Source organism: Lissotriton vulgaris, chromosome 1_1, assembly GCF_964263255.1.
Source record: "Lissotriton vulgaris chromosome 1_1, aLisVul1.2, whole genome shotgun sequence".
Lineage (NCBI taxonomy): Eukaryota > Metazoa > Chordata > Amphibia > Caudata > Salamandridae > Lissotriton > Lissotriton vulgaris.
The window spans coordinates 1,566,950,780-1,566,966,140 of record NC_141685.1 but is presented as its reverse complement, the minus strand read 5'-3'; the positions used below and the strand labels follow the sequence as shown (position 1 = coordinate 1,566,966,140).

The 15,361-nt window shown below is 44.5% G+C and overlaps 1 protein-coding gene across 4 annotated transcripts in view; it reads left to right on the top strand.

Moving 5' to 3' along the window:
* The window catches only part of OSBPL8 (oxysterol binding protein like 8), a 1,216,063-nt gene that overhangs the window by 1,057,942 nt on the left and 142,760 nt on the right, over positions 1–15,361 (top strand). For all 4 annotated transcript variants that reach the window (XM_086918072.1, XM_086918074.1, XM_086918073.1 and 1 more), the window contains one exon: positions 1,327–1,408. In XM_086918072.1, the coding sequence (XP_086774198.1) occupies positions 1,327–1,408 (82 nt within the window). The remainder of the gene's footprint in view (positions 1–1,326; positions 1,409–15,361) is intronic.

The window sequence follows — 15,361 nt, the reverse complement described above, 5'->3', positions numbered from 1 at the left end:
TAGAATTTCATTTGCAATAAATATAATCATCAGTACCTAAGAATTGTCTTTGAGTACAATGTAGAAACTTTGTTCCATTACATCTTTTATATGTGGGCAAGCAAGGAAAGCAAACACATCTATGAAAATACTGAAGCAACAGGTAGATGGAGGTGTATTAGATTTCTTGACATTAAAAAATGCAATAGTGGCAATATTCTGCAACAAGCTAGACACTTTCACCAAAAATGCAACTGCCAAAACTCCTGTCTGTATATTGAACAAACCGTTTTGCCTGATTGCAATAAGAATCTAATATTATTCTCCCCAACTAATGAATTATATGGCTTAGATGATACATACCAGAAACTGAGTAAGCATGTTTGTTTTAAGGATATCCAAACAGTACAACTGTAACCTTTAATTGTTTGTAAGCAAGTATTGTGGCTCAACCCTTATCTCGAAATAAGGAATAATGCACCTCTCTGGGAGTATTGGTGTACCTGTGGAATCTGTCATGGCCGTCAATTATGGGATAATAGCAAAACAGCACCCAAATATGTACAAAATATCTATCCAAAACGGTGCTATGAAAGTATCTTCACTTAAAGAACTTTGACAGCTCCACTGTGAAACTCATAAATTCACTTCTGAGTGAAAATTGGAAGGAAATAAAAGCTTGTTACTATTATAGGCTAGTGTATATGGATAACATTAGGTATCTAATATTGAGCAAAACCTACTGAAAGATGTGTTGTCATGTTAATAGACTTTGGCCCTTTACAAAAACATCATTCCTGACTTGAAGTTTCCTATAGTATAACAAAAGATCATTTGCAGAATACTCTGTTTTCTTTGAAGCGTCTCAATCTCTGACTAAAAGACAATTATCAATTTTGGAGCTTTGAAAAGGAAGCGATCGATTATCAACCCTAGGAAAACCAAGCTAGGACTTTGAGCAAAAGAAAACATGTATACAAGAGAGATTCATTAGCCTTGGAACCAATGGACATGTCAAGCAATACTGTGTATACTTAATCATTGTAGCATCCACTGCCACTCCCCCAGGGCCCAAACCGTAAAACTACTGTGTGTTCCTGATCCTTCCAGGTAAATGTGGATTTAGTTGAGAAAAACATAATAATTCACATTTATTTAGCATGGTCTCTTTCCTCTAGTCACTTTGATTCATTGTTGGATGCAGTACTTGGAATATTGCAGATTGTCCGATGCCCCATAAACCTAGGTCTTGATGTGTTCATTTTGAATTAATTATCACTTAACCACAATTTTGCAGAATATTTGAGCTTTTATTACCATGTTATGCCTTTGTATTGTGTTTCCTAGGGCTGCTGTTGAGGAGAATGCTTACGATCGATTAAAGAAAGTAGTGAAATGGTATCTGTCCGGATTCTACAAAAAGCCAAAGGTAGGTCTCCATAACATGTGCACCAGTGTATCTGTTAATGTAAGGCTCTACGTTTCTTATTAGAAAATATTCCACTAACACAGTAGAGTACATGCTTTATGTTTAGCTGGATCTGTTTGCTGATATCAGAGTAAAAGTGAAAATGTTCAGTCACTGGATTTGATCAAAAGTTGTGTTTGACCGATTGATCCCAATAACCAGTTACAAATACAAACCATTCAAAATAAATCAACTACTTGATGAACCTCTTAAATCCCCTCATCTTATGCATGGGCCTCCTTCTGCCTTTTCATTGAGTTCATTCTTCCCTAATGATTTCTGCTGTCCCTCTTGTTGATTAGTGCTTTTTGAGTTTTATGAATTATTTTTTTCTAAATTTGCACTTCAGATTCTTCCACAATTAAAAATTTGCCACGTTTGCTACTTATATGTTGTAGTTACCTCACATAAAATAGTGTACTCGGCACACACGGTTTTTCATTCATTTGTAGTTTGTTTTGATTCTGTAGCACAAAGAACTTATGAGGGTTGAATGTTCTTTCAGAGATTTCAGATTTTCCTTACCTCCTACTAACTACTGAAGTGCTTCCTTTTACATCCCCATATCCCTGTTTGGAAGATGGCTAATCACCTGACATTCATATTTATAAACAGCTTGATTACCAAACTGTATAGAATGCTGAGATTGGTTGGGGCCTACTACAAGTGTTATTGCTGATTTTTAGATTCGCCCAGTAATGCAGGGTGAGTTTACAGCAGCAATTGGTGTTGATGTTGTTGACTTTCCTCACAAATAATGCTTATATTTAACTTAATTTTAAATATATTAATACATTTTGGTTTCACTTTTGTATTGTATTGTGGCATTTATGTACCACTTCATACCATTTAAGTGGCTGAGTAACACTTTCTAAATGCATTATTATCAATACATTTTATATGTAGTTTGGACCACTGGAATAAAACACAAAACAATCCTTAGGGTGTAGATTTAATTAGGGTGGTTCAGCATGTCCAGTCCCCTTTTAATCTTTCATAATTGAAGCTGGTAATTCATCAGTGATATAATTTATTGAAAAGTCAAGTTTTGTGTGAAATCCCACATGTCCTCTCTTTTGGAACTGTGTGGTTTTGGTTCCAAGATAATTTGGTTAAGTGTGAGTTTCTGTTGAAAAACAAATATATCTGGTTCTGGTTAGGGGTATTGATTTATAGACTAAATAGTATTTGAGGATCACAAGTTTTTTTAGAAACGAAATTTTTAAACAGACCTGAAGTAGAGGCCTAGCTTTTCTCTCTTGCTCTTCCTTCTTAATAACCCAGTATTCATATTTATCTTTTGCGTCAATTTTATTTATAAGGAACATTTTTGTAAACACGTAAATTTCTTCTTCTTCTTTTGGTTTCCATGTTACCTGGTAGGAAATCCCAGGTGACTGGTACTTTGCCACAGGCCTGCAGAACACAGGTTCAGACCCTGGTATCATACTATCAAATTTTGTTCCTACCAAGTAAAAAAAAAAACAGTACATTTAAGTTGGATAATTATGCATTTAATGTGCTTAGCGGCATTACAGACTGAAATGTGCATAATGTAAATTTTTATTATCAATATTTTTGTTATTGTTATTTTTGACATTGCTTTTGTTTTTTAATTGTTTACTGTTATAATAATTACTAATATCCACTGATTTAAACTTTTTAATTTGCCAGTTTTAAGTTTGTATTATAGTAATTGTCTTAATGAATCCATTTCCTGATATAATTGGACTTTGATTGTTTAAACTATTTTATATTAACCCGTTAAGCGCGCCGCAAATTCCGCCCCAGTGCGGACGTTCCATTGCGCTAACGGGAATGGAACGTTCAGCGGACGTGCGCAGCACTAGCGAGGTAGTGCACGCAACGTCCGCCGAACGTTCGCAGCACTAAAGGGGTTAAGTGGTGTGTTCTTTCAGTGTGAGTTTGTATTGCGCCATGGAATAGGTAACTTGTTGTTTGAGACAGAACCTATTGTCATTTTTTTTGTTTGTTTGAAGGGAGACGTACACTATTTAGCAAAATGAAAATACATTCTTTTTTATTAAGGGCATGATTTTGATGTCGGTTGGAGTTGCCCCGACAGACATAGTTTTGGTGGAGGAACCGCCGACCAAAGGTTTGCGGTTCTGCACACTGAATTATGATCAGAACACAGCTAGTACGGTCGTAAACTTATATTTCTCAATGGGAAATTGTGCAGCCGGCAGAAATCGCCCACAGCACAAGCTTCCATTGAGAAATGGAGTTTGTTAAAATCCCTGTACCGTGTGGCAGGTACCTCATGGTGCCTGCCACACGGTGCAGGGATGTTAAGGGGAGCACCATAGTCACTGTCACATAAAGACATGTCGAAGGGTGTGGTCAAGGTTGTGACATTTACGAGGAATTGCTGCTAAGGAGGAACACAATCAATTGTAAAGAGTATGCTATTTGGTTAATTCACAGCAATTTGAAAGCATGTTTACTATTGCTGCAAAAAAATAGCCCCCGCCTCATGCCAGTTAAAGCTACATGGGTCGCGTAAGTGCAGTTCTAAAAAGTGGGTCATGGTGCTAAAAAGTTTTGGAAGCACTGTATGAATCATACATTTTAAAGCTTTTATTGTTCATGCAAGCACTCCGGGTAAATGCATTGAGCTCATCTTGCATTACTGAAAATGTTTTCAGTATAAAAATATGTACACGTTTGTAAAATGTAACAAATGAGGCTATTTATAATGTTCCCGGAATGCTCCATAGTTACATGCAAAATTCATGTCCAAACATAAAATAAAGATTGTTGATTGCTTTCTTTCAAAATAAAATGTACACAGAGCATTTGCAACTTGATAAAAATGCTAAACTATTCACAACTCTAAAGACAATTTCTCTTAGATGCTATTTAGTAAAACATGGTTGATGCATGCCAGTATGCAAAAAATGACTAATGGAGAATTAGTGTAAAAATGTATAGCCATCTTAATTAATGGGCAACAAGAACATGAATTAAGAGCTTGGTTTTTAAAGAAAAGAGTGGCAAAAAAAGCACCCACACTGTGCTTACACTGGTGCAGATTTACAACGTTTGGGAACAGACAAGAGTTTACTGAAGTAGGCCTTGAAAATATACTTTTACCAAACGTTTATGAATTCCATTTTGGAATGAGCAAATATATACATATGTATGTGCTAAAATATGCCTGCATGTAGTTGCTGAAATGAAATTCTGCTGAGTGATTGCAAAATCACTTATCCTTTGCCTCCCTTTCCCCACCCTGGGAAACGTTTTACTCCTGTCTTCATCAGGGGTACGTTTCTAATCTTTTCCAATGTCCATAGATTGAAGAGGTTTTGGTGAATACCATTAAAGGTATTTGTTTATGAGCGTGTGTAGACGTACAAGATATTCCAAACCTGGAACCACCATTTCAAGCAAAACTTCCAACTGAAGTTTGTAAACTTGTAAGTGGTGTCAAAATCGGAGGCTAGCAAACCATAAGAAGAGCCTTGTGATTTTCTGAGGCTATTATCAAAGCTCTGCATAATACGAACGTTGCAACAGTTTATCTCCTTACTTCATGGCACCAAAGTAGAGAAGTGGATTTTTTTTTATGGACACCCCTTACCTTTGCCAACGACTTTGAGGGGAGTTCCATTTAGGAATCAAGGACAGAACTCCTCAGGAGCAGCGCATGCAGTTTGGCAGTCGTTAAAATGTATCTGTAAGAAATAATCTGACCATTCTCAGTTTGACCCGTGCAAGTCATGTATTCATAAACTGGGTCAGTATAAACCGTTGAGTGCTAATCTAAGTATTCTAGATTTCCTGAATCCACTTATAACATTGTTATCGACTTGCCTAGAAAAAGGCTGGGATGTAAGATCCACTTCTTTGCTCTTAACATCAGTGTTGGTGAGATATTCTATTGACTTAATTTTGGGTATCTGGTTGTATGCCAGGAGGTCACTTTTGGAACTCCTCTGGCGTTCTAGTGAGAGTAATTTTGTTCTAGTGAGAGTAATTTTGTTCCACGAGCTATTTGTCTTATCTTTGAGCTTAACTTTCCATTAAGTTACAAGAAGCTCTCTTCTCCCGGCACTATATGGTAACTTCAACCTTGCAGTACCTGTCCCTTCTAGCTTTAGCATGTTATTGTTTTTATGAGAATGTAGGTACCACTGCTAAAATTGCATTTCTGATCATTACCATTCTTGTGTTAAGTGTTTGTCTGTTGTGCTTTTTATATATCATTTGTTGGTATTAATCACCGTACTGTCCTATTCTGGTGCCTAGTTACAATTCTTCTGGATATCAGTCCACATCTGCGTTGGTGTTACTGCCAGTAGCCAAACCTATAGGCTTTTTACTTAAGCCGATTTTTCTCTGAGCAAGTTATTAATTGCAATCCTATCGTATGTGCTTTTATGGCTGTATAGCCAAAATAAAGTTTTATTGACTGACTGGCAATCCTTTTTTAGGTCGAGCAGACCTGCGCTCAATGCGTGAGCATTGAGGGTGTCTGCTTCAGACCTATTGTGGCCCGTATTTAGGAATGTGGACAGCTACCAGACGCGCGCTTTGACGAGGTCAGATTTCACCTCGGGAGCGAGCGTCTGGTAGCTGCGCATGCGCGAAGCAAATCCCTTGCTCACACACAGACACAGGTAGCCCCCACCCCTCTGCACGCACGCACACACACACACACACAGGCGCGCGCATGCACATGCAGGCATACGACACACATACAGGCACACATACAGGCACACTATCCCCTACCTCGCATTCTCTCTCAATCACACACAGTCACGCATGCGCACACACGCGCGCACACACTTCCCCCACCCCTCCCAGGCATACACACAGGCACGCACGCACGCACTTCACTTCAGCCCTGGGGCCCACTCACCGACTGCGCTCTTCCGGCGGGCTCCTCACGGCGCGGCGCGTCTCGTCTCCTCTTCTCAATCGGGCTCGCGGACCTCGGGAGGCGGGACTTCCGGTCGGCCGCGACCGGATTCGCCGGCCGTCCAAGAGCTTCCGGGTCGCCGCGGGCAGCGCGGCGGCACTCCTTAATATGAACTTGTTTCGATTGAGTTGTTCACGTTTAGCGTTTCAAATGAGAATACCACATGTGAAGGCATCACGGGAATCTATTTTTCCACAAATGGTTCTTTTTGCGGGGGCTGGTCTGGGGGACTTTGATGCGAGGGCTCCTTTGATTAATGTTTTTATATTTACAATAACGCGGTTATGTAAAAAAAAATAACAGGTATATTTGTAGGATATAAAACAACCTTTCAAGAGACACCATAACACCCCGCACGGCCCTTGGCTGCCCCAGGGTGGGAAGCGGACGTACACCGTCCGGAGAAATGTGTGGCTGGAAGTTAGAAGCAGCGCCTCACTCCACTTCCTGCAACAGGTTCCTTTTTACGGTGACTGTGGCCCTTTCTACTGTCTGCCCCGGCGTCCCTACACCTGCTACACGGATACCTATGTCCCTGTGCTCTGGTATTGTCCGGGCAGCGGCTGACGTGCCTCAGTCCCAGCACAGAACACAACTGGTTGTGGTTCGCCCAGAGAGCAGCCCGCCACCTCCCCCACTCAAGTTGTGCGCTCTGATACTGTCTCATGTGCCCGGTCCCAGAGGTAACCCCATCCTGCCGGCTGAGACAGGTGGCCTTCAGGTCCGATGCAGATCCCCGTGGTCGGTGCATGAACACTCCGAGCTGCTCAACCGGCTGGCTTACCACTCCCCGTTGTGACGCCTCCTGGGCGGCTGCACCTTCTCGCTGCGCCTGGCTCGCACTGACTGCTGTGTACCTGCTCAGGGCGTGGCAGCGGCGCAGGTGAGTGTGTGATTCCCAGCTCCGTCATTCCAGCTCTGGAGCCGGCTGCGGCTCGGCGCTGAGGACGCAGGCTGCCAGGACCCTAGCGCCTCCTTCCTGCTGCGGACCAGGCGCTGCCAGAGTACACAGGTGGGTCCCGCGTCCTCTTTCTATAAGACTTCCACAGAGGGGGTGGCGGCGGGCCTACGGTGTGAACGGAGAACCCACGGAGCCCTGGGAGTGAGTGATCGAGCCAGACCCGACTCTACAGAAAGACGCCCTTAGATTGTCGTTTTGTGCCTATTAGTTTCCAACGTAACCATAAAACACACAAAGAACTTGCACTGATCCGTGTGGGCAGCGGTTGGGCTGAATCCAGGTGCCTCATCTTGACCAATCTGTGCCGTTTTGCTAGGAGAACAGTGATGAGTTCTTGTATTCGTTTTGAACGTTGAATTTATTTCTTGGAGCGTGTACTTATTTTTTATTAGTTTAAGAGCATTGGCTCAAGAAAATTTACCCTCCCGGCTATATAGTTCTGCTTGTATACAAGCAGCCCTGTGTTCAAGGTATTTGTGTAGCGCCTAAGACGGGGTTTCCGAGCGCTTGCCGATCAGGGCCTGGACGCTGGTGATAGATGAGTGATGCAGCTGGGTGGCAACACTGTGTAATGTGTAGCTTTTGTACATGTATAGTGCAGGTGCACGGGAGGCATCAGAAACTGGATGCCAATGGGCGCCCTCACCCGCCATCACCCTCACACACCCACACCCTCACTCACCCTCCCTCACCCTCACACACCCTCACCCTCACACACCCTCACCCTCACACCCCCTCACAAACCCTCACTCACCCTCACAAACCCTCACCCCCTCACCCTCGCACACACCCTCTCACCCTCACACACATCCTCACACACCCCTCACCCTCACACCCCCTCACCCTCACAAAATCACTATGTGCTACCACAGCATCACTGAACGCCACAGCATCACTCGTTTGCCATCACAACATCACTCAGCGCCACCACATCATCAATCTCTGCGACCATTCAACACCACCTGGTTCAAATATGCTCTCTCAATGTTTGAAGCTTTATTACAAATGTAACAAAAACATGCTAATATTTCACTTCTGTTCTTGGAATTTCGTCACAATAAAATACACTGAACATAATCTTCACAAAAGTTATTTACAAAACTTTAAGCTATTGCCATTATAAATTACTATAACTTTTATTTAATTATTAACTATTAAAAAAAAAATAAAAGCCATTGTTATTTGTAATATCAATACATGTAAGTCACGTAAATACAACACATATTGCATTACAAATGCTATAGGTGTCACATTTGCAAAAGTTATAACTATTGGCATTGTAAATGACAAAGCTATTAATTTAGTTATTTTCAAAAACAAAATATAAATAAAAAAAAATTCATTTACAATACCAATAGCTCAAACTTTCCTAATGCGAGACCTATTGCATTGCAAATGCTTGTTCTATTTTGGATATTCATATTAACAGCATGGGACATTTTATATTTGTTTTTCAAGTAATACAAATGAAAACACATTATTTAATTAAATAAGTTATGGGAAACTCTGTAGAAAAAAAGAAACTGCACATCAAATGATTTACTTTTCACATATTTCATGAATTGATCCAGTTTGAATATGAACAAAATATTTTTCAAATTATAGATTTAATCAGTAACCTAAAACTCAGCGGTGATGATTTAAACTCGAACAATGCCTGTACACACAAATTGTTTTAGTAATACAATTATTGCTGGAGTATATGTTGGTATTGCTATTATTCTTTTTTTAAAAATGTTTTATTACGTTTTTAAGCATAAGACATTAGCTTCAAGGACATATTCAGGCATAGTGAAACATTACAACATGATGTATACTAGCTACCAGCATGGCCTGACACTGCTGCCATCTCGACTCTTCTAGTTGTGAAATATCATGAACAAACAAAGATTTATTTAGAACAATAGAAACCTTCATCTGCCTAGGGTAGGGGAATATTGTGTTATGTATTATGAGTTGGCAAGGATGAAGCAATAGCCAGTGTGGCTCATCCAGCGGTGGGGGGTGTTGAACAAACAGGAGAAGTGGTCAGTCAGTGCAAGAAAGGGGAGCCAAGTGCACGAGTCAGTGGTGGTATCGCAAAAAGGTAGGGATGAGGTACTATAGTGTCACTGACAATGTGTAGAGTTTTCCAGTGTGGCACTTACAGGTCCTGCTTCACTCAATCACCCCCCTAGGACAATGAGCCATTCATCAACCGGATCATTATGAACCTGTGCACATGGTGTAGTGTTGTGGCTCAAGGTAGATATATACGCCATTTTTGGCTTCAACGTTAAGTAAAACGACGTCCCAACTTTCCCTACTGGTCCGGGAGTTTCCTCGTGTGAATAAACTTGAGGATGTTGGCTTCCGCTCATGTATATGTTAGCTATGTGGCCAGCCATCGCTGTAGACCGGGAGGAGCAGACTCCTTCCACGCCATCACCACCTGTCGTTTAAAGAGGACAAAGGCAAGGGCAATGAAACTGTGAAGGTGTCTTATCACCTTTCGCTCAGGGATGTAACCCCAGTAAGCAGGATTCAGGTGTGGGTGCCGGGGTGTGATCAGCAAGTTCAGGCACAGCATTACAGTCCCATACCATTTAGTAAATCCCAGAGTCCAGTAATTTATGGCAAGGGCATTCAGGGGTCTGGGCCGGGAACATGCGGTTAATTTGCTGAGGTAAGAGTGGTGCACATAATTTAATTGTGTGAAACGTAATCTAGGGTATGAGACACGTGCTTAAACATATTAAGAGCCCTAGACTAGGCCTTTACCGACAGAGGCTGCTGCAACACATCGTCCCGTCTGGCGTACCCATCCACTGCATAGTCTGGTGGAACGGCATTGAGGGAGCGTATGCAACATGGCAGACGTTACTGCAAAATTTCCTAGCTAACATGCAGGAAAGTTTCAATTCTAATAAGGAGGCGGAGGCGAGGATTAGGCGGTCACTTTCTCCATTTATTGTACTCCAGCAGCCATTCAAACTGTTATAATTTACTTCAAAGAACCACATTTCTCATGAAGACGGAAAATGAAAACAGAAAATGTCCCAACAGTATTGGCCAATACCAAGCCAGCACGCCTCATATCTTCCTTTGTGAGCAATCTATCTTCCTCTTTCTTCCTGCGACCCTGCTACGGTAGTTTTCCAATTAATCTTGTTTGCCAGTATCGGAACCTAAGGTATAAGGAAATGAATTAAGCTTAACTCCTGTGAAATCATTTAACACTAAAAAAGTCAACTGACAATAAGTAACAACATCGTCTTCAACAGTGGACAATACAAGACTTTATCATAAAGATTTTACTCACCATACCAACGCAGAATTCTGGGAGGGTTCTAATGAAGACCGGGTAGGCTAATCCTCGCCTCCGTCTCCTTAATAGAATTGAAACTTTCCTGAACGTTAGCTAGGAAATTTTGCATTCTATGTCGGGAGCAGAGGCTTCTGATTTGGCTAGTTTAAAGCTTGTCAACCACCAAAGAAGCCAGCGATACTACTGGTTTAAAGTAAAATCTCTGGAAGGTGGAGTCCGAGGACCACTCTGCGGCATTTAGAAGGTCCTTGAGTCGAGCTGCCAGGGCAAAAGCCTTGGGTGCCATTGTACCCCTTATGGAGTGAGCTCCGAAACAGGAGATATCTATATCAGCCACCTGCATTACCCAGCGGACCCATCTCGCAATAGTAGGGGACAAACCACCCCGTGTGGCTTCGTAAGAGCAGTGAACAACTGCTTGACGCCCTGTGGGCGTATGTCTATTGTTGCTACCTCATAGGCTTTGAGTGCTCTAACCACACATAACTTAGGGACGTCCGGAAATGCAGGATATGATACAGAGCGCGAATTGCACTTGGTACGCCTAGAAATGTGAAAAGTGGCTACATCCGGAGTAAAAAACACGCCTGTGAGGTCTAAGGCCCTCACGTCCGAGACTCTTCAACGAGAAATCAAACACAGCAACATTGCTAGTTTAGCTGACATCTGTTTCCTCAATAAATATTTATTAGATGGCCACTCTCTGAACAGGATCAGAACTTTGTTCACATGCCACAAAACTGAGTAACGTGGCTCCGGAGGGACCGATAACCTGATACCCCTCAATAGTTTACAGACCAAAGGATGTACCCAAAACGGGCGATCATCCAGAGGAACGTGGCCCGCCGAGGTCACTTATCGAAAGGTATTTATTAACCTATAGGCCAATCCCTCTTTTGCCAACGAGGCTAAGAAGTTAAGGACATCGACAGTGTCTGCCCACACCGGATCCACCTGTTGTCGCAGACGCCAACTGCCCCATCGTGCCCAGGCTGATCGATAAATCTTGTTGGTGCTGTCAGCCCAGGATTTGGCAAGCAGCTTGGCAGCATCCTTTGAAAGTCACGGGACTTTCCAGCGTTGTCTGTAACCCTCCAGGCCATCAGACGCAGACTGCCCATGGCAAGAAGGTGGTGAGGATTCCCTTGAGGATCCTTGAGGAGACCAGGACCGAGGGGTAAAGGGATTGGAAAATCCCAGGAAAGTTTAATCAGACACGGAAACCAGGGTTGCGACCTCCATATTGGGGTAATCGCCACCAGATCTGCCTGCTGTCTCCTCACCTGGGTTGATAATCTCATGATTATCGCAAAGGGGGGAAATGCGTAACCCCGTTCCTTGCTCCAATCCTGAAGAAAAGCATCCACTGCCGATGCCTCTGGATCCAGGCGCCAACTGTAGTTACGCTTCAGTTGGGTGTCCAGCCGAGAGGCAAAGAGGTCCACCGAGAACTGACCCCACCGGGCCCGGATTTCCTTGAAAACACTGGGTTGAAGTTGCCATAGGCTGGTGTCCTTCCAGTGACGACCCGGAAAGGTGCTCCGCTGACAGGGATATCTGGTTGAACAGACAATATTCCCACAGGTCGCGGGCTAGATTGGATAACGCTTTGGACCGTGTCTCCCCAAGGTGGTTGATGTAGCGTACTGCTGCTACATTGTCCATCTTGAGAAGGACACAGCTTTGAATCTTGTCCTTCGTCCAACATTTCACTGCAAATGAACCCGCCATCAACTCCAAGCAGTTGATGTGAAGAGTCTTTTCTGCAGATGACCATCTTCCACCTGTAGATACTGCGCCGCAACGTGCGCCCCAGCCCGCGCCACTGGCATCGGACTCTATTACCAGATCCGGCTTGGAGCCGAAAATCGCCTGACCTTTCCAAGAATCCATATGTTCGATCCACCATTGCAACTCTGTTCTCGTCTCCTCTGTGGGGGGAACGACCTGAGAGTAGGTGAGGCCTTTGCGCAAATGAAAGGTTTTGAGGCGCTGAAGGGCCCTGTTGTGAAGGGGTCCAGGGAATATTGCTTGAATTGATGACGACAGAAGACCTACCACCCTGGCCAGGTGTCGTAGCAAGATCGTAGGTCTTGCCAGAGTGCATTTCAGCTAGTGTCTGATCTTTGATAATTTCCGAGAGGGCAGGTGCAAGGTGGCCACCACTGAGTCTATCATAAAGCCCAGAAACTGCATTCTCTGTGAAGGGAGAAGGTCTGATTTGCTCTCGTTGATAACATACCCTAGCGACTCCAGGAGGGACACCGCCTTCACCCTAGCGACTCCAGGATGGACACCGCCTTTTGGAGGTGGACCATCAACCTCCGTGGACATTGGCTCATGAAAAGCATGTTGTCTAGATAAATTATCAATCGGATGCCCTCCGAACGGAGGAGCTCCACCACCGGTTTCATCACCTTGGTGAAGCACCAGGGAGCAGAGGACAGCCTGAAAGGAAGGGAGGTGAACTCGTAAACCTGTGAGCCCCACTGAAACTGAAGAAAACGTCTATGTGGAGCGAAAATCTGGATCGTAAGGTAGGCATCCTTCAGATCCAGACAGACCATCCAGTCCCCTTCTTGAAGCAGATCCTGTAGGAGGTGAATGCCCTCCATTTTGAAATGGCGATAAAAGAGCCACCTTTATTATTATTATTGGACATTTATAAAGCGCCTGGTTACGCCACCGGCGTGTCCCCGCGCTATGATAAGTGGAGTAGCCGCCCCCCCCCCCCGCCCTTTAAAAGGCTACCTGCTATATAAGTGGGTTTTAATTTTTTTCCTGAACATAGTCTCAGACGGTTCCAAGCGCAATTCTAAGGGTAGAGCATTCCAACACCTTGGAGCGAGGTATCTGAAAGATCTCCCTCCCATGCGCGCCTTCCTTACTCTGGGAACCTTTAGCAGCCCAGTTCGAGAGGATCGAAGATTGTGTGTGGGCTCATAACAGGTCACCAGACTCTGGAGCGGAGCAGGGGCTTTGCCGCTCAGAATGCGGTGGCATGTGGAAAGGGCTTAAAACTCCACCCTTTTCCCCACAGGGAGCCAGTGGAGAGCCTGGAGTGCTGGTTTAGAGGGAGACCTCTTGGGGAGCCTAAGCACAAGACGCGCCGCGGCATTTTGGAGTACTTGAAGGCGGCCCACGACCTTGCCCGTGGCCCCCAGATATAACAAGTTCCCATAATCTAGTCGCGAGGTGATCAGGGCGTGCACCAGCGTCCTTCGAGCAGCGATAGGGAGGAGATCTAATACTTTCCTTAAGGTTCTCAGAACACCGAAGCACACCCCTGTCACCCGACTGATCTGGGGGCCAAAGGCAAGATCCGCATCCAGCCACACTCCGAGGTTCCTAGCCTCCCGGCATGGGACGGGGACTTCTCCCAGGCAGGGCGGCCACCATGCCGACGACCAAGCAGACGGCCCTCCCCCCACCACGAGCACCACCTGTTGTACTCTTTGAGATTTATCACTTAGCGATAGCCTTCATCCTGCTTTTCCACTAAGAAAATATTGCTGAGGAATCCCTGAGTGTGTAGAGTAGATTGAGTAATGGCCCCTTTTCGGAGTAGGTTCGAGACCTCGTTCTCCATTAGAACACTCTGGGCCCGGGTAAAGGCTATAGGCCTGGGCCAAAGGGGCTGCTTGGTAAGACCTGACTACTCGGTTTAAAACCCCCTGACTGGTTTCAAGACCCAAGCGTCGGAGGTAAGAAAAGACCAATTGCGAAGAAAACACTGAAGCCTGCCCCCCAATTTCACACCCCTCTCATTCTGAACTCTCACCTCTTTGATTGTTGTATCCGCCGTCTTCTCTGCCACCGCGGCGGCGGGGAAAGCCCTGGTTGGATAGAAGTTTCCCAACTTGTCAGGATCTTGATACTGTCCTGTGTGGGAGTCGCCTTGCTTATAGGAGGCTCTGTTGTAGGGTCTGCCGGCCGAGCGCCCCCTGCTACGACCGGCTGCGCCCAAATCACGAGGTGTTAAGATAAGTTTAATTGACATTTGGGCCTTATCTAAGGAGTTAAACGTATTGACGAACTTGCCAAGTTCTTTGACGATGGGATTGCCGAAGAGCTTACCCTCCGCAATTGGGCCTGCCTCAGAAGTGGCTAGTTCACCTAACTTAGGGTCTATTTTAATCAGTATAGACCTACGTCTCTCAGTTGAAATTGCCACATTAGCATTTCCTAGAAAAATAACCGCTCTCTGTGTCCAACTCGAGAGTATGTCCGGGGATATCAGCGAACCCGAGGCCTTGCTGTCTTCGGCCATATCTAGAATTTTTGCCAAAAGCCCCGCCATGTCCAAGAGTATATCTTGGCGGGCTTTCCAGGAGCGAGCTATGCCTTTCTTGGGGTCCTTAACAAATTTAGTCAAAGGTGGACATATTGGGGTATATCTCCGGAGTAACTGCAACTTTACCCTCTACGGTAGGACGCAAGTACTCTGCACGTAGGCAACTATGTACTTTTGTGGTCTAGAGGCTTATGCAGCCTGGCCGCCATATAGGTCGCCACCTTGGGGGCTGGGACCCATTGCGACGAGCGAGGGTGTAGTAATTAGTCAGGGTTGAGCATGTCTGCATTAAGATCTGAGGATGTTAACCGGGTGGGAAGAGATGAGCGCCACGGGCACCCCGACTCCCCATCACCATCTGAAGTCTGAGGGGATTCATCTGGGTCCAGTGTGGCTACGTCATC